Source organism: Penicillium mononematosum (assembly GCF_028829835.1).
Source record: "Penicillium mononematosum strain IBT 11891 chromosome Unknown utg000002l:1.0-8112719.0:1.0-8118358.0, whole genome shotgun sequence".
In the NCBI taxonomy this organism is placed as follows: Eukaryota; Fungi; Ascomycota; class Eurotiomycetes; order Eurotiales; family Aspergillaceae; genus Penicillium; species Penicillium mononematosum.
Genome location: NW_026643272.1, coordinates 424,503 through 441,701, shown reverse-complemented (window position 1 = coordinate 441,701; position 17,199 = coordinate 424,503). Strand labels below are relative to the sequence as shown.

At 50.0% G+C, this 17,199-nt stretch overlaps 7 protein-coding genes across 7 annotated transcripts; 3 read left to right on the top strand and 4 right to left on the bottom strand.

Annotated features, from left to right (window-relative positions):
• Positions 1-483: 483 nt before the first annotated feature.
• N7519_001899 (M20 family metallopeptidase) lies at positions 484-1,809 on the top strand (the record flags this gene model as incomplete). Its single annotated transcript, XM_057288677.1, has 1 exon — positions 484-1,809. One exon carries the CDS (start codon positions 484-486, stop codon positions 1,807-1,809), a length of 1,326 nt encoding a protein of 441 aa, XP_057149879.1.
• Positions 1,810-2,144: 335 nt separating this feature from the next.
• Positions 2,145-6,567, bottom strand: N7519_001898 (uncharacterized protein; the record flags this gene model as incomplete). Its single annotated transcript, XM_057288676.1, has 8 exons — positions 6,344-6,567; positions 5,893-6,279; positions 5,375-5,831; positions 5,199-5,315; positions 3,857-4,317; positions 3,158-3,802; positions 2,810-3,104; positions 2,145-2,769 (listed from the first exon to the last, which is right to left on the bottom strand). The coding sequence occupies exons 1-8, from the start codon at positions 6,549-6,551 to the stop codon at positions 2,145-2,147; spliced, it is 3,195 nt and encodes a 1,064-aa protein (XP_057149878.1). The 5' UTR covers positions 6,552-6,567.
• Positions 6,568-8,376: 1,809 nt separating this feature from the next.
• On the top strand, positions 8,377-9,878 carry aspf22 (enolase acuN; the record flags this gene model as incomplete). The annotated part of the gene is made up of 4 exons (XM_057288675.1): positions 8,377-8,500; positions 8,567-8,623; positions 8,691-9,030; positions 9,083-9,878. 4 exons carry the CDS (start codon positions 8,377-8,379, stop codon positions 9,876-9,878), a joined length of 1,317 nt encoding a protein of 438 aa, XP_057149877.1.
• A 385-nt stretch (positions 9,879-10,263) lies between these two features.
• N7519_001896 (eukaryotic translation initiation factor 3 subunit J) lies at positions 10,264-11,248 on the top strand (the record flags this gene model as incomplete). Its single annotated transcript, XM_057288674.1, has 3 exons — positions 10,264-10,282; positions 10,386-10,465; positions 10,550-11,248. The coding sequence occupies 3 exons, from the start codon at positions 10,264-10,266 to the stop codon at positions 11,246-11,248; spliced, it is 798 nt and encodes a 265-aa protein (XP_057149876.1).
• Positions 11,249-11,527: 279 nt separating this feature from the next.
• N7519_001895 (uncharacterized protein) lies at positions 11,528-12,064 on the bottom strand (the record flags this gene model as incomplete). The annotated part of the gene is made up of 2 exons (XM_057288673.1): positions 11,528-11,546; positions 11,610-12,064. 2 exons carry the CDS (start codon positions 12,062-12,064, stop codon positions 11,528-11,530), a joined length of 474 nt encoding a protein of 157 aa, XP_057149875.1.
• Positions 12,065-13,400: 1,336 nt separating this feature from the next.
• Positions 13,401-13,916, bottom strand: N7519_001894 (uncharacterized protein; the record flags this gene model as incomplete). The annotated part of the gene is made up of 2 exons (XM_057288672.1): positions 13,401-13,680; positions 13,906-13,916. The coding sequence occupies 2 exons, from the start codon at positions 13,914-13,916 to the stop codon at positions 13,401-13,403; spliced, it is 291 nt and encodes a 96-aa protein (XP_057149874.1).
• A 465-nt stretch (positions 13,917-14,381) lies between these two features.
• On the bottom strand, positions 14,382-15,772 carry N7519_001893 (14-3-3 adaptor artA-like protein; the record flags this gene model as incomplete). Its single annotated transcript, XM_057288671.1, has 8 exons — positions 14,382-14,759; positions 14,837-14,924; positions 14,997-15,271; positions 15,339-15,350; positions 15,406-15,425; positions 15,490-15,536; positions 15,602-15,609; positions 15,761-15,772. 8 exons carry the CDS (start codon positions 15,770-15,772, stop codon positions 14,382-14,384), a joined length of 840 nt encoding a protein of 279 aa, XP_057149873.1.
• Between the last annotated feature and the right edge of the window lie 1,427 nt (positions 15,773-17,199).

Here is a 17,199-nt window from a genome sequence, read left to right as displayed (position 1 = left end):
TCGCGGATGTAAGGTTGCATTGCCTTGGTGTGCCGACATCCAGATACTTATGCAACTGTAATACCCTGTGTGGTAACCCTGGGTCAAATTACGACATGTACCTCTTCACATCTAGATATGAACATACTCCGCATACATTTTGAAGTTGCAGATAAATATCGACCTGAAATGACCCATCCTGATACGTATCGGGCCAATTCAACTTCGATCATACAATCAAACAAGTACTACCTGATAAAGATCCAATAGGAACTATCTAAGCCATTCTATATCTAATCCTAGCTACATGTGTATCCATGGATCCTTTTGTGCTATAGTATATACATCCACGTGACCGTATATAATCGGGCGTTTCCGACCTCGGACCTCCGCCCTACTGCTACTGTCGCATAATACTCAACTTTCTGGGTTGTCGGGGTTACTCAATTGTTTCGCACACAGAAGATTATAGTCATTGGAACATATTTATACTCCAATATTTCAATGAAGTTCTCTTCGTATCTTGCGGCCGCGGCCGTCATGTCTGGTGTTCAGGCTTCTCCGCACCCCGCACCTCAGCAACAGCTTCTGGGCGTGCCATCCTCGCCCTCCGAGTCTAGCTACAGCCAAGCAGACCTAGATGATATAATAAACAATTCACCTCTACTATCATTCCACCGAGACCTGGTCGAGATCGAGTCAATCTCCGGCAATGAGCACGATGTCGGCCTCTTCGTTGCGCAATTCCTGGAGGCCCGGAACTTCACCGTGGTGAAGCAAGAGGTGCCCCCAGTGAAGGGCCAGGAGAATACAAAGACCCGCTACAACATCTATGCCGTTCCAAAATCCTACACAGAACCCCCCTCAATCCTTCTCACAAGTCACATCGACACCGTTCCCCCCTTCATCCCATACTCCATACATCAGCCCAAACCCGACGACTCCACCACCTTCGACCCAGAGGACCTCATAATAGCAGGCCGCGCCTCCGTCGACGCAAAGGGCAGCGTCGCAGCCCAAGTCTTCGCAACCCTCGAAACACTAGACACACAACCAGACGCCAAGCTCGGCCTTCTCTTCGTCGTCGGCGAAGAAATCGGCGGCGACGGCATGAAAGTCTTCTCGAACTCAACCCTCAACGCCAAGGACGCCATCAACACCGTAATCTTCGGTGAGCCAACCGAGGCAGCCCTCGTGGCCGGCCACAAGGGCATGCTCGGGTTCAAGGTCCTCGCCCACGGCAGCGCCGCCCACTCAGGATACCCGTGGCTGGGCAAGAGCGCCGTATCGGCTATTCTGCCTGCGATCTCGCGCATCGATGTGCTAGGTGATATCCCCGTCGAAGAGGGCGGTTTGCCTGCCTCCCCGAAGTACGGGCCTACGACGCTGAATATTGGCTTTATCCGTGCTGGTGTCGCGACGAATGTTGTTCCTTCTGAGGCGTTGGCGGATGTTGCTGTGAGACTTGCGGCTGGTACGCCTGCTGAGGCGCGTGAGATTATTCAGCGGGCTGTTGATGAGGCGGTTCGGGATGCTAAGGCGGAGGTTGTTCTGGACTTTATTTCGCATGGCGAGTCTTACCCGCCGCAGGATTTGGATGTTGATGTTGATGGGTTTGATGTTACTACTGTTAACTATGGTACTGATGTGCCGAATCTGGCTGTCGGTCATGGCGTCAAGCGTTACTTGTACGGGCCTGGCAGTATCTTTGTTGCTCATGGTGATAATGAGGCCTTGAGTATCCGCGAGATTAAGGAGGCCGTGGTTGGTTATAAGAAGTTGATTGAGGCTGCGCTGGACAGAGAGGACAAGGGTGAGGTGGCCGTATGATCGGTGTCTTGTTGCATATCATCGTGGTAAGGGTGTGATATCTGGTGCTGTGTGTATATAATTTCGGCTACTGGATCTGTCTCGCCTGGTTATCTCAAGTCCCAGCAGAGAATGGAGGTGGCTTGACCTTACATAGGAAAGGCTATCTTTATATTCCATTGAACAAGGAGTATTATCTACTGAAAGGTAAACGGCCATGTACAGAAGGTTGGTATACATTTCTAAGTTTCGCCAGAGGGCAAACGAAAAGCACGGAAAAAAGCGCTGTACAGAACATATGAGACATCAAAGCCATAGCCAACGAAGGCTCCATTAAAGCAGAACACCCGGCAAATCTACTGCCTAGGCACCCTATCCCACCCCGTCTTAAGATCTCCGCTAGGCTTAAACCGCGGGAATGGATGGGCCTCGGTATTGAAAACGTGATCTTCCAGCGAGATGAAATCACGATCCGAGAACAGCAAGTAGAAATACTTGAGCGTCTCAGCCATCCAATAGCTTTCCATATTATCACGCTTGTATGAAGGGACCGCATCCGCGTTTCCGAGCGATGTAAAGCCCTTGATACGGAAAACGGGCGCTGTGTTGGTTGATGTAGGAATGCGGGATGTGCTCTTCTTCTCCACCACGGCTGTGTGTTTGATGAAAGACTTGAAGATCTCCCAGCCCCACTGGCGATAGATGTCGTCACCGGTGATACGGTAGAGATAGAAGAGGGACTCGACTGTTTCCGGGCGTTGTAGATTGTGGCGGTCGTTGCGGCGGATATCGATGTCCGCGCGCCAGGGCGCGGACGCAGCGCTTTGCGCCTCGACGGGCTGGGAAATGCCGCGCAGTGCCTCGGGTTTGGATGCGCGGTTGGGGTTCGTCACTGGATCCGGGTACTTGTCCGCCATCATCACTGGCGGCGAGTCTAAAGACGAAGTGGGAGATCTCCGTTGCAAGGCCAGTTGCCGTTGCCTGGTGCATTGCCCAGCAGGTCTTCATTAATTCTTTGGACATGAGGATCTCTTCCTCGCGCTGTTGAGTCCAATCCGCCGACTTTCGGGCTTGGGACAAGGGCTGGCCACCGGTCGCGCCGAGCGCGATTGTTCCGGGCATGAAGCACACCAGATGGTCCATTCTGGGTTCAAGGTCCTGGTCTAGGCCCTGGGGCCGCTCGCCGATAATCATCAGCTGAGAGTTCTTCGTGAATGAGACCAGGTGCTTGCGGATGCCTCTCAATGCCTCGTCCCACATCTCTTTGTAGACGGGCTCCTGTTCTGATGTCTGCAGGTATTGCTTGATGAGATATTCTGGAGCGAGTCAGCTGATAAAGAATCGCAGAGCATCGAGTTCATCAACATACCATAGTAAGAATCTGCCCTACCACCCAGACTAATCCTGTCTCCTTTGAATGAACCACTGTCAGGATGAATGGCGCTTCGGACAAGGCCATCCTGCGGCTTTTGCAGGTCAACCAGCTGCATCGTTCTCTCAACCAACTTCCAATATTCCGCCTCTCCAGTCAGCTTGGCCAAGTATTTGAATTCAAGTTGTATCGAGCCAGCCTCAGAAATAGACGTAGCTCCCTCGTCGAAATGCACGACAACACCTTCTGAGGTGTTGAGATTAACATTCGACCATGGGATGCCGCTTGGAGACTCGAAAGCCCCGAGTAGCCGCTCAGAGAGGTCAGCTGCTTTCTCGATGTACAGGTCTTCACCGGCAGCACCGACGTCATCGTCATTGAGGGGTGCTAAATCGGGGTACTGGGTTGATAGATAGTGTGCGGACAGCAAACCACCCAGCATGCGGATAGTTGTCTCGAATGTATTAACATCTCGGTCCTGGTTATAATTCAACGATGTTGAGATCCATTGCCGCGCGCGGTGGACCTTGGAGGTCAGATTCATGATCATCAATGTGTCCAGCGAGTCAACTATCATCCAGCCTAGTCCGCCGCTCGTGTCTTCCTGGTTAACGTTCGATACAGGGCGATACTGATCGTATCCTGGATGAGAATGTCAGCCGCTGTCATAGTACCCAAGGCGGCTGTATGACCTACCCCATGCGTTCTTCTCATATCCTTCCCAACTGACGATGAAGGCGTCCCGCACTTTCTCTCGTCTCGCAGTCCAGTCAGACAAGTCCCCTGAAGTTTTCCCGTCTTCCAACGTCTGCGCCCATTTCCATAATTCTACCCCCTTATCATTTGACTGTAGCCCTGACCACGTGCGGAGGTAGAAGTAATAATACAACAGAAATAACACTGTACACACACCCAGCACGTTCAGGAACGGCCTCCATCTCCTTCGAGGACCTGTGCGCCGCGGCGCAAAGAATGGCTTATCTTTGTATAAAGGTAGCGTGCGGTCCTTTTCGAAGTAGCCGTTCACTTTATTGGATAGGGGGATGGGCTGGTTCGACAGCCCATATCCGCGGAGCCCGCTACGGGGGTTTCCGTAGAAGCCGTCTTGTTGCGCGGGTGCAAAGGGGACTGCGCGACGGCAAAGGGCTGCGCGATGGCTGGTAGGCCATTGTTTTCTTCGATCTGGTCTCTTGCTCCGTGGGGGAATCTCTGCCGGTCTTGCGATTACCGAGTGCGCCACATGGGAGTGAGAAGGTCGAGGTGCTATCAGAGGATTCGCCTTTGCTTGGTGTTGATCAAGTTTGCAATTCAACGGTTCATTCAAGCGTATTTGCTACTCAAACGCAACAGTCAGTCGGCTTTGATTCTAACCCTGGGGGACGAGGAGCTCGGACAAGGACACCCGCACACTTACCGAAGTATAACCCTTTCCTAAGCGCTCGTGATGTACAGGTCTCTATCGCAAAGACAATTCGGTTTCTTGGATCTGAATAAAAAGACTAACTTGCACCGATACGGATTTGTTTGGTGGGATGGTGGTCCGTAGAGAATTTCTCTGGAAATGCGGAGCGCGGAGTTTATCCCGCGTGTCCTGGGCAATCCTGAGGCAGATAAAAGCCAAGTGCCACAACAAGCATTCAGTCCAAGTCGAGACGAAATTGCGTTAAAACCGAGAACGTGGCAAGGGCAGGTTGAAGGAAGCTGGGGAAGTGGAGAGACAACACTAGGGGTCCGCAAATCATTTCTCATTGTACGCGTAACTAGTCTCATAACTATGTAGAAGTACGTAAATGAACAGGGTATCGATTTATTTACCAATCGGACCCAACGTCCTCTCATTAATTCCTTAGAGCAGCTACATTCTTCAACTGTTTACCAAGCAAGTTGTTGTTGCTAAGGTCCCCTGATCTACAGACTCCGAGTTGAATCAACAATAGAAAAATAGGTCGAATGCATAGCATTAGCGCTTCAAGATAAAGATCTAAACCGTGCACCAGATGATGTGGGCCAACAGCCCTCGCAAGGTAGATACAATTACAGCTTCTGATACTCAAGCTTGCCCTCCAACTTCTTCGCCTCTGCCACCTTCCGTACAGCCTTGTTGAAGTCGTCCTGGTTGATAGCGTCACGGTAATCCTTGATCGCGAACAGACCACTGATAAAGAGTTAGCCAACGAGTTTACGGCATATTATGACATAGGAATTGTTACTCACGCTTCAGTAACCACGTTTCGGAGATCAGCACCGTTAAGACCATCACTCATCTTGACCACACTCTCAAAGTCGATATCGCCTTCCTTTTGGACTGTACTTGTGTGGATCTTCAAGATCTCCAAACGACCAACCTCATTGGGAAGAGGAATCTCAATCTTGCGGTCCAGACGACCAGCACGCAATAGAGCAGGGTCCAGCGTATCGGGTCGGTTGGTAGCCATGATGATCTTTGTCTTTCCGAGGTAGTCGAAACCGTCCAGCTGGTTCAGCAACTCCATAAGCGTCCGCTGGATTTCTCGATCTGCCGATGTACCCTCTGAGAATCGTCGTCCACCAATGGCATCAATTTCGTCCATGAAAATAATGCAGGGCTCGTGTTCCTTGGCGTATCCGAACATCTCTCGGATCAGGCGAGCGGATTCACCGATATATTTGTCCACGATGGCCGAGGATACAACTAAGGAGAGTAGACTAATCAGAATACTGCCGGTGTAGATGTTATAAGAAGTTGAACATACCCTTCAAGAAGTTGGTCTCTATCGAGCTGGCCACTGCTCGTGCAAGCAGCGTCTTACCAGTACCCGGAGGACCGTAGAGCAAAACACCCTTCGGAGGTTTAATTCCAACTCTGAGGAAGAGCTCTGGATTCTTCAGGGGTAGTTCGATGACCTCACGGAGCTCTCTGATCTGGTCGTTAAGACCACCGATACCAGCAAAGTTGACGGACCCTGGATCTTCCAGAGACATGTTGTACACCATGGGATCGACTTCACGAGGCAGCATCCGCATGATGGTGAGTGTTGTCATATCCAAGGCCACACGTGTGCCTTGCTTCATCTTGGACTTATCCACCTTTGAACGACAACCGACCACATATCGAGGACCCGATGACGCCTTGACGATGACTGTAAAGCGCATTAGCTTCTTGATACCATCATTGGAATGGAAAGCTTGAGCTTTGATACTTACATCGCTCTTCGTCGAGCTGCTTCAGCACCTCGCCGATGATCTGACCAACACTTTGCAGTGCCTTGATGTTATCCTCGGAAACATCAAACTCTCTTTGAAGATCCTTGATACCCAAACGAAGGGTCTTCAACTTGGCTTCCCATTCTCGTAGCTCGAGCAAGCTCTTTTTATAGTCCTCGAGCGCCTGGCTGCGCTCCGGGTCGCTCATGATGAAGGACGAATGATGGATTCACCGAGTGCGGACGAGTTGGGATGGTAGCCAAAGGGGAACTGTAATTCAGATATGAACTCAGAATTTCGTGTAAGGTCGTGGACGCAAGATGGATGGATATCGTGATTGAAAGGGCAATAGCACCTTGCCTGGGGAGCTTCCAGCTTCCAGCGCGGCGTCCACAAGAGACGATCACATGACCTCAGAGCTGTCTTATGTCATAATCTTGGTCATCACTGCCCAGGCGGACACCTAAGGCAGAACATTGGAAGAAGATCAATGAGTTTGACTTGAATGGATCTATGATATCCTTCGAAATAAGTTGATAGTATGGTAATAATATGTTTGGAAAGCGGCTCACTTTTCCGCTCCAGTCTACATACATATGTAAGTTCAAGCTCTTTTCTTTAAGTTCTTTTATGCTCTTTCTTCTCCATTTAGTCTCTATGTATTCCCTATATCTTCTTGTCTTTCCCTTTCCTTTCTAAATACGGTCATGTTGATCAACATTAAGATGCCCCTTCATCCAAGTACTGGGTATGTCTCAGGTGAGGAACTATGTTGACGAGATGCCCGGTGCCTGATTTATCAGGGATCACCCCATTTTGAACGCTAACTCATTGCTTAAACCACCAATATGTGCGACAGATCCATATCAACATGTTGGATAACTATACTCTATACGGAACATGTACGTAGGATACGTACATCTGATGCAGGCTACGGACGTTGATCTCATGCAATTTGCCACATTCTTTTAGCGATGGGTGCTATATCATTGGGAAGAGCAGTGATCACTAGCAATGCCCGTTTGGTGGTAGTCGCACATCTTGTAACTCTCAAGATGATGATGAGGACCCTGGTTTTCTTCAAATCTTGGGTATTGCTAGATCATTTGATAATGGAAACAGCTCGGAGGGAAGATTATTAACCCGGAGCTCGGTCCGAGATAGCTTGGCCTCAGCAATCAGGCGCCAACTGCTGTCTTCGTCCAAGTCAGAATGGAACCTTCCAAGGTTCCAAGGTTAGAATGGATGCTACGTAAGATGATCAATTCCATTTCAATTTGAATAATGTAGCCCTGGAGGTAACATTAGCCCGAACAAGTAAGGAGTTATCTACAGCTTAGACTAGATACGCAATGGAGGGGTAGAGGGGTGCCGTATGTACGATGTGCACCTGTAATAGGACATGTGCAATCGGGAGAATGGTATGCCATCATAGTCTACATATGTAATATCTTCCGAGGGACGGGAGATCTCGTAGCTAAAGAGGCCGCATAAGGTCGGATCAGCCAGCAAGTGCTGGAGACAGGCCGTGGAGCCCCACTGTTGCATTGGAAAGAATCGGAGCAGCAATGAGCTTTTCCCGGGGTTTCTCTGGGGGAAAGTATTTAAGTAGTCGTTAGTCTCCGTAAGGTTTTCTTCTATTTATCAAGTCCTTATTTAAACAGGTGAGTCTTTGAATATAAGCATTATAACATCATATCATAACATCATATACCCCGCCATAACACCATCTTCTACCCCTCCAAATACAAATCCCCCCCCTACTACAACTACCACATACACCTAAGTCTTCTGGAAAGGAATAGAAACCCAACCAAAGACATACCGGTGATCGTAGTAGGAACTTGCCCCCCGTTGAGCTCTCCAAGCAAATCATATCCGTCTCTCACCTCTCCCGCCCAATCTTTTTGGGTCATCGGTGAACCTCCCCCCGCCGTTAGTCACCTGCAGCTTTTGCCATATATCAGCCCAGATCCTCTTTTTCTCCTTTCTTTCAACTGACTGAATCCATAATCAGCCTGTCCAATTCCAACATGCCTATCTCTAAGATCCACGCTCGCTCCGTGTACGACTCGCGCGGCAACCCCACCGTTGAGGTGGATGTTGTCACCGAGACCGGCCTTCACCGCGCCATTGTCCCCTCCGGTGCTTCCACTGGTTTGTTCTCCTTGACTTCTGGACATTGAAAAAATTGAGGACTAGATTGCTAACATTGTTTTCTAGGCCAGCACGAGGCCGTTGAGCTCCGCGACGGTGACAAGACCAAGTGGGGTGGTAAGGGTAAGTGAATGAATTCCGGTTGACACATCCCGAGTAATTAGAAACTAATATCTTCATCTTAAATTAGGTGTCCTCAACGCCGTCAAGAACGTCAACGACGTCATTGGCCCCGCCCTCATCAAGGAGAACATCGACGTTAAGGACCAGGCCAAGGTTGACGACTTCCTGAACAAGCTTGATGGAACCCCCAACAAGGGCAAGCTCGGTGCCAACGCCATCCTCGGTGTTTCTCTCGCCGTTGCCAAGGCTGCCGCCGCCGAGAAGGGTGTTCCCCTCTACGCTCACATCTCCGACCTCGCCGGAACCAAGAAGCCCTTCGTCCTGCCCGTTCCCTTCCAGAACGTCCTGAACGGTGGCTCCCACGCCGGTGGCCGTCTCGCCTTCCAGGAGTTCATGATTGTTCCCGAGTAGGTCTTCCAGCCTCGAAACATCTTGCAACTATAAACTGACCAAACACAGCACTGCCCCCACTTTCTCCGAGGGTCTCCGCCAGGGTGCTGAGGTCTACCAGAAACTCAAGGCTCTCGCCAAGAAGAAGTACGGTCAGTCCGCCGGTAACGTCGGTGACGAGGGTGGTGTCGCTCCTGATATTCAGACCGCCGAGGAGGCTCTCGACCTCATCACCGAGGCCATTGAGCAGGCTGGCTACACTGGCCAGATCAAGATTGCCATGGATGTTGCCTCCAGCGAGTTCTACAAGGAGGATGCCAAGAAGTACGATCTTGACTTCAAGAACCCCGAGAGCGACCCCACCAAGTGGCTCACCTACGAGCAGCTTGCCGACCTCTACAAGTCCCTCGCTGCCAAGTACCCCATTGTCTCCATCGAGGACCCCTTCGCTGAGGACGACTGGGAGGCCTGGAGCTACTTCTACAAGACCTCCGACTTCCAGATTGTCGGTGATGACTTGACTGTCACCAACCCTCTGCGCATTAAGAAGGCCATTGAGCTCAAGTCCTGCAACGCCCTTCTCCTGAAGGTCAACCAGATCGGTACCTTGACCGAGTCTATCCAGGCCGCCAAGGACTCCTACGCCGACGGCTGGGGTGTCATGGTCTCCCACCGCTCCGGTGAGACCGAGGATGTCACCATTGCTGACATCGCTGTTGGTCTCCGTGCCGGTCAGATCAAGACCGGTGCCCCTGCCCGTTCCGAGCGTCTTGCCAAGCTTAACCAGATCCTCCGCATTGAGGAGGAGCTTGGTGCCAACGCTGTCTACGCTGGCGAGAAGTTCCGCACTGCTGTCAACCTGTAAATGCAGCCTTTCGGCAGCATAGATCGGGCCTGATGAGGGCCCATCAAAAACGATGGTTTGATGATCTACGGAGCCATCGCCCATGATGATTATGAATTTAATAGGATCTTTTTCAATGAAAACAAATTTCAATCACTTGATAAGTTAGAAATTAAATAAATGAACAACACATGTAGATATATGAACAAAGATCATGCTCATCGGGCATCCAATGCCCGAGGTCACGTGCGCATGCCACCTGGGGACGATAAGTGTGTCCCACATAAAATTTGCCCTCGCCCCTCCATCCTTGCTGGGTCCGATTGTTGGCTTGTTCCTTTTGGCCTTGCGTGTAGCGCATTACGTTCTTTCATTTCTTTACATATCGAGATTTTAGATTGCCAAAATGCCGCCTTCCAAGTGGGGTATGTTATTTTCCTTGTATTATCGCCTTCTATAGTCATTGCCACAATTACTTAGCTCGTGTTCTGTTCATGTTTCCGTTGCTAATCCTTTGATCTCACACAGATGAAGAAGAAGAGGAGAGCCCTGCGCCTCCTATTGTTGCCGCACCCCGCCGTCGCTTCGACGATGAAGAGGAAGAAGAAGTAAGGCAACACAACCTCAACCTGTCTAACAGGGCCCTCACTTTCGCGCCCAAGTCCAACAAACTAACAAACCTCGGACGATAGGTTCTTGACTCATGGGATGCCGCCGAAGACTCCGAGGTAGAGCGCGAGAAGGCCAAGAAGGCCGCCGAAGCTGAGGCCAAGGCCAAGGCTGCCGCCGCCGCCAACAAGAAGACCAAAGCCCAGCGGATAGAGGAACTCCGGCAGCAGCGCCAACGCGAGAAGGGCGACGACGAATCCGAGAGTGAGGACGAGACAACCCGCCGCGCTCGTCTGCGCAAGACCGAGCAGGAAGCCGATCTTGCCCACGCCGAGGATCTTTTCGGCTCTGTTGATGTCAAGCCCAACAAGGGAGCCCCCAAGGCCATTGTCGTCAGCGACTCAACCGATCCTACCAAGGCCATCGATCTGTCCGCCATGCCGCTGTTCAAGCCCACCACCAAGGACCAGTTCACCCGCCTGAGCGAGACCCTTGTGCCACTCCTCACCCTGCACTCCAAGAAGCCTCACTACGCTCTCTGGGCGCAGGACTTCACCCGTAAGCTTGTGAAGGAGCTTCCTAGTGCTGAGATCAAGAAGATTGCCAGTGCTCTCACTACTGCCTCCAACGAGAAGATGCGCGAGGAGCGTGCCGCTGACAAGGGCAACAAGAAGTCCAAGGCAGCAAAGACCAAGATCTCCCTGAATGCTAGCCGCGACGTCCATGCCGATCACACCAACTACGATGATGGCGGTGATCTTGGGGATGATGACTTTATGTGAATGTGAATACGGACGACTAGTCTCCATTTGAATTGTTTCGCTTTGCTTTGCCCTGGATTTGATCCTTGAAAATACGCATCTTAAAAGACTATATCTTTTATGTCTGCCTCACCTATATGCAGGTTATTTCTGCTGGGTCCAATGTTACCCCTTCCTTTTTTCCTTTTGCCCAAACATCGCTCTGTACATCCCCATCTATCTCAATATCTATCTCAAATGCTTGGAAACAAGTAACCCATAGAAAGACCCAATCCATTCCGATTATTATATGACCTTACATTAACCATAATCTCCAGAGCTAATAACCGTCCATTACAATGAAAATTTTAAACCAACAAACGCCCTACTCCTAACCACCGACCTGGTACCCCGACTTTTATTAAGCATCCCAAGCTGTCTAGCCTCCTGCTCGATATCCCCCGCACTCCTAGCAAGACCAAGATATCCCTCATCATCCAATGCAAAAAGCGCCTCCTGGACCCACACGCGGCAGCAGAGGCCCTCTCGGAATCGAGCCGAGTACAGCGCCAACGGGACGAGCGCAAGACGTGCTCCCAGCGCGGCGTGCAGAACGGGGCCGACGGCGCCAATTTGCAGCGCTAGCACCACTCGCGTATTACTTGCTATGTTGTACACGCCTTCGCTTTTGTATTGCCAGCTTGTTGGGCCGGTCTCGTTGGTTATATGGAAGGTTTGGCCCGTTGTGGGTGTTGAGGTGAGGTATAGTTTCCATTCGAAGAGGCAGTTGCCGCCTAGGTCGAGGAGGAGGATGTAGAGGGTGTTTGGTTCGAGGGGGAGGGCTTGTGCGGTTGACATCGCTTATGACTTTCGGCTTTTGGAGTGGATTGGTTGTTATTCTTCTTCTTGGGTGAAAGATTGCTCAACATGGGGTTTTGGCGTCTACGTCTATTTATATGTCCCGTTGCAAAAAGAAGTGGAATTCGCTATATGCATTACTTTTACCTCATACGTCCCCTTTTAAGATAGAACCCGGTAGCATGGAGTTGGGTACCAGGGGACAACTGAGGAAGGCTTTCCGGACAAGATTATAATTCTAACGCGTCTACCCAATCCTCGCTTGCATGATAGGGTCCATATAGCAGCAGTGATGTAGCCCTGCATACTACATACATGTATGTATGCAATGAACTAGGATTCGCTGGCTTGGTCATGTGGCAGTGTCTATCTATGTATAAATCCATGTATATAGGAAATCTCCGAGAAAACCTGGTATATATACACATCAGCGTATATACTACGCTTCGTTTTCATGGTGCCAAAGATAGACCCTGTCTAGGGTCTTTTCAAGTTACATGTTCTTCTCATCATGTCTTAGAATATATCGAAACTTATCATCATTGTGCGGGTTTGAGACATTCTTCTCATCCTCGATTGGAACAAGAACTCAGTAATAGAGATGCTTGCACTCGTCCAAGCTGTTGCCAAGAGCGAATCAAACAAACAGGACCATTAAGAGCCCTGGTATGAAGCTCTGGGACTAGTACAAGTCAAAACCATTGTCCAACTGACCTGTCGAGTTGCTTGACGCGCGGCAATCCTAGACATAGACTCCTCAATTGATTCGACAGCGGATGCAGGCACTGTGCATCCGGGCTTACTTCTTCCCACCTCTACGTCTCGTATGGATATGTTTGTCCTCTAACCGTCTTGATCTTAAAATCCACACCCGACAGTTTGGTGGACGAGTCGGAATTTAAGGGATGTATGAATCCCAGTGCATGGGTCTGATACTATCAAGATACTATCAAGTGAATCTACAAGGGTTGGTTGATACTATCGTATGGAATAAGGACTCCATAACGAATTCGCTATATCAGAACGAGGTCCACATTGTTCCCTATACAATCAACTAAATCTAAAAACACCCTATACCATCCATCTGACTCGCCCCAGACACAAACCTAGCACAATCCTTAAATGCAACAAACTTTGCCAGACATATACCACAAGAGATATACACACATACAGGGATCAGCTAATAAAACCAATCAGAGTACAGCATTCCACCTCATCAACCCCTCCGGGCACCATTCGCCAGCGTGGACTACTATTTCGCCTTGGCGTTCTCCTGCCCTCCTATCATCACACTGAGATTGCAGGACGCATTGCATGCAACCCGATGCCCACCTGCTTAGCTGTCATATTCTAACAAGTGCCCGGACCCCTTCCGTGGCGCCCACACGCCCGGTTTCGATTGGTTGCTCTTGGTTGGCGGCAAGACGTGTTTCGGTTGAGTTCGGTTCGGTGGGAGATAGCTGGTTTCGATGGGAGAAAGCGGGTTGGGGATTGCTATAGCCTCATTGCCTCCGGTGATGTTGTTATCCGGCTCTTGGCTCCGGCGAATCGCTTGAGGTATGTTGGTCCCCGATGGTGTTAGTTCTGCACCTTCGGTGCTTGATGAATGGCGTCTTCTGTAGTGTTCTGTTTGGTAGTTTGGAATTGTCGGACGTGCTGGTGTCTTTGCTCTGGAGGCTGGTGGCGTGCTGGTCTTTTCCTAGCGATGAGTCTTCTATGTGTTTGAGTTGGCGGTAGCTTTGATTATGTAGGCAATAGCACCACCCACCCAGGTAGCGAGAAAAGGCAGCTGGGATTTGGTTAACTTCAAAACGTTAAAATGCACATGTTCGTTAACATACCTCTCATACATAGTGTTGGTCAACTAAGATGCGTCAAGGGCTGTTGCGACTAATAACCAGGCGAGTCGTGCAAAGGGATAAAATAGGTTTACACATGTATCGGCTCATACCTCAGTCATAAAATACTGTAAAAGGGGAATCATTGGCTACGCAAGCAACCCAACACAGGGTGCATGTCAAGTAAAGAAGCTCGGAGTGGAATGGAAAATAAACACATTGAAACGTGCTGGAGTGGGAATAACGACAATAAAAGAGAGAGAAATTTCCACTCAGCCCCTTTTCTGCTCGCGTCAACCGAATATCAAACTCCGCCGCCCGACCCACACGGTCCCGAAGACGTGCAAGATATCTGCCGGTCCAACCCAGCGCTGCAGTGAAAACAAAGAAGCGACTTGCATAACCACGTCCAGGAATAAATGCGAACGCCCACCCTACCAAACGGCATACGGCTCGTCGCGACCCCTAATACTGCTCCTTTAGGCTTGAGTCTCGGCGGGCTTAGTCTCCTCGGGCTTCTCCTCGGCGGGAGCAGCGGCCTCGGTGGCAGCAGGAGCAGCGGTCTCCTCCTCGGGCTTCTCCTCCTTGGGGGCACCCTCGCCCTCGTTGCCCTCAGATGAGGTCCAGAGGGTCAGGTTGTCGCGCAGCAGTTGCATGATCAAGGTGCTATCGCGGTAGCTTTCCTCGGAGAGGGAGTCGAGCTCTGCAATGGCATCGTCGAAGGCCTGCTTGGCAAGGTGGCAAGCACGATCAGGCGAGTTGAGGATCTCGTAGTAGAAAACGGAGAAGTTCAGGGCAAGACCCAGACGGATAGGGTGAGTGGGGGTGAGTTCGGTCTGCGCAACGTCGGTGGCGTTCTGTGGGACGATCAACAGCTGTTCATTGCGAATGGAGAGACGGCGTCTGATAATAAGCCGAAACGAGGGGTATTTACCTTGTAGGCCTCGTGGGCAGCGGTGGCGGCACCCTTGCGCTTGGGACCGGAAGCGAACTCGGCGAGGTAGCGGTGGTAATCACCCTTCCTGTTTACGAAGTCAGCGCAATGTCCTGAGATGAGGTGTGTCCACATCAAAGTCGGTTGGAGTGTAACTCACATCTTGTAGTAGAAGACCTTGGACTCTCCAGTCTCGGCCTTGGGGATGAGAGCCTCATCAAGAACGTCAAGCACATCCTGGCACACTTGCTCCAACTCGGTCTCGATCTTCTGGCGGTAATCGCGGATGATGCCGACGTGCTCCTCGGAGCCCTTGTTTTCCTCCTTCTGCTCGATGGAGGAAATGATGCGCCAAGAGGCACGGCGGGTGCCGACCACGTTCTTGTAAGCGACGGAAAGCAGGTTACGCTCATCAACAGTGAGCTCGCCACCAATCTAAATACGTGTCAATCGCAAATACCCTAAAAGCGGTCCCGAAGGTGATGGGAAGATGGTGTCATACGTTGGCGACTTCCTGTTCGGCGATTAGCATGGCTACCCAGTAAACAACACGAGGGGTTGCGACTAACCTTCATGAAGGTGACCATTTCTGAAAAGCACAGAGCAACACGTCAGTATACACGTCCAGTCAAGTGACCGCGAAGTCCACTCACCATCGTAGCGCTCGGCCTGCTCGCAGAGCCGCGCGAGGAACGTCTTGCTGGTGAGGGGGGTCAGTCATGTCGGGTTATGGGGTTTCAGGGATAGGGGCGACGATGGGCATACTTCTCACGCTGCATAATCACGATATTTGTTAGCCCAGTTCTTATCGAGAAAAATTCCAGACGGGGATAAGCTCATATGAGGATGGGAATGGGGGAATGGGGGATTGCGATGGTGGTGACAACTCAAGAGAACGCCGAATAGAAGGAAATAACAACATACCTCAGAACCCATTGTGAAATTGAATCGAGATAGGTGGTTGGAACTTGAGACTTGAAAAATAATGGGATAGGAAACACGAGATGCAGGAGAGGAAGATGGGTAGAGACGACCAAGTGGGGGGGAAGGGAGATGGAGTGAGGTGAGTTGGGGGAATTGGAATCATAACAATAATACACTGTTCTCTTGTACCCGGTACCTCGTGCCCCCTATTGTGGCACCGCTCTGTGGAAGTACCGGAGTACTTGGGCCGCAGCTCAGTATTTGTTTTACCGTCGATTCCCTTAATAAGTAATTAATTTGGGCGACGCGGGGTATATATGACGGTATTTGTTACCAAGTACATCTAATATTAGACGGTATCCAGCACTCCTTTTAGGGAGACATGGACACGTGGATCGAATAACTAGCACGATATATGAGATCTCGCGTGATTCTATACCTGATCTGTACCTAGACTTCCCCTCTGTGTATCTACGGAGTCGTAATACCTTCAATGTTGGCCTAGGGACTCCGACCGGTACTGTCACCAAAATCAGGAAACAGATGCAATTTCTATATAGAGACGCCTAGAGGTATTGCGAGGTAAATATGCCTCATTTGTTGTCTTTGAGCTATTTTAGTGGAAGCACAGTAACGGTATAGAAGTCTGGGGATGATGATGATGCAAATGTCTTTAGAACCTTCCAGACAACAAAACCGGTTATGATGTAGTTGACCAGCCACTCAAATTAGGTCTCGAAGTATCACAAGTATCACAAGTATCACAGGTGTTCTAGGTAGTGTTATTCAAGTAACTTCACAGTTTGTAGTAGTTGAGGCTAAAAGTATTCAAAAGATGTTTCTCTCCTTCACACATTTGCTACTCTTTGCTCCAATAAACATCTTAACAAGCATTTACAGCACAGTGCTCTTTCCCCTATCTAATTCAATGGGCAAGTGGAGACTTGCGGACAAGCTTTTGAGTTACTGGAACGAAGTGGTGGATGTGTAAAGTCCGGCTTTTTATTTTGTTATATAACTTTTACCCGATTCGAACAAAAGACATATAACTAGTGGACATTTAAAAGGGCATTCAAAAAGCAGAGGTGGCTGGGTTTAGTCTCATATCAACCTATATATGTGGTCTTATGTCCACAGGTTGATTATTCCAAGCTTGGAAAGTTAGCCCAGGAGAACTATCGGATTGATCATATCGTCCAGTTGGTCGGTGAATGCACTGCAAACTCTAAGAGGCTTGCTGGATTCTTTTCCCCTCTAATCTTGGCTATCAAAAGTGGCTTGAACTGAACATTTGGCTAACTTGGAAACAAGCTAAGCAGCTCAAGCAACAGAGATAGCAATAGATTGGATACTGGCATTTGTTTAGAGTACAGAACAGGTATATACCTAGGTACATATACAAGTTATGCAACATGGACTTTTTGTTCTAGCGTCAGCCC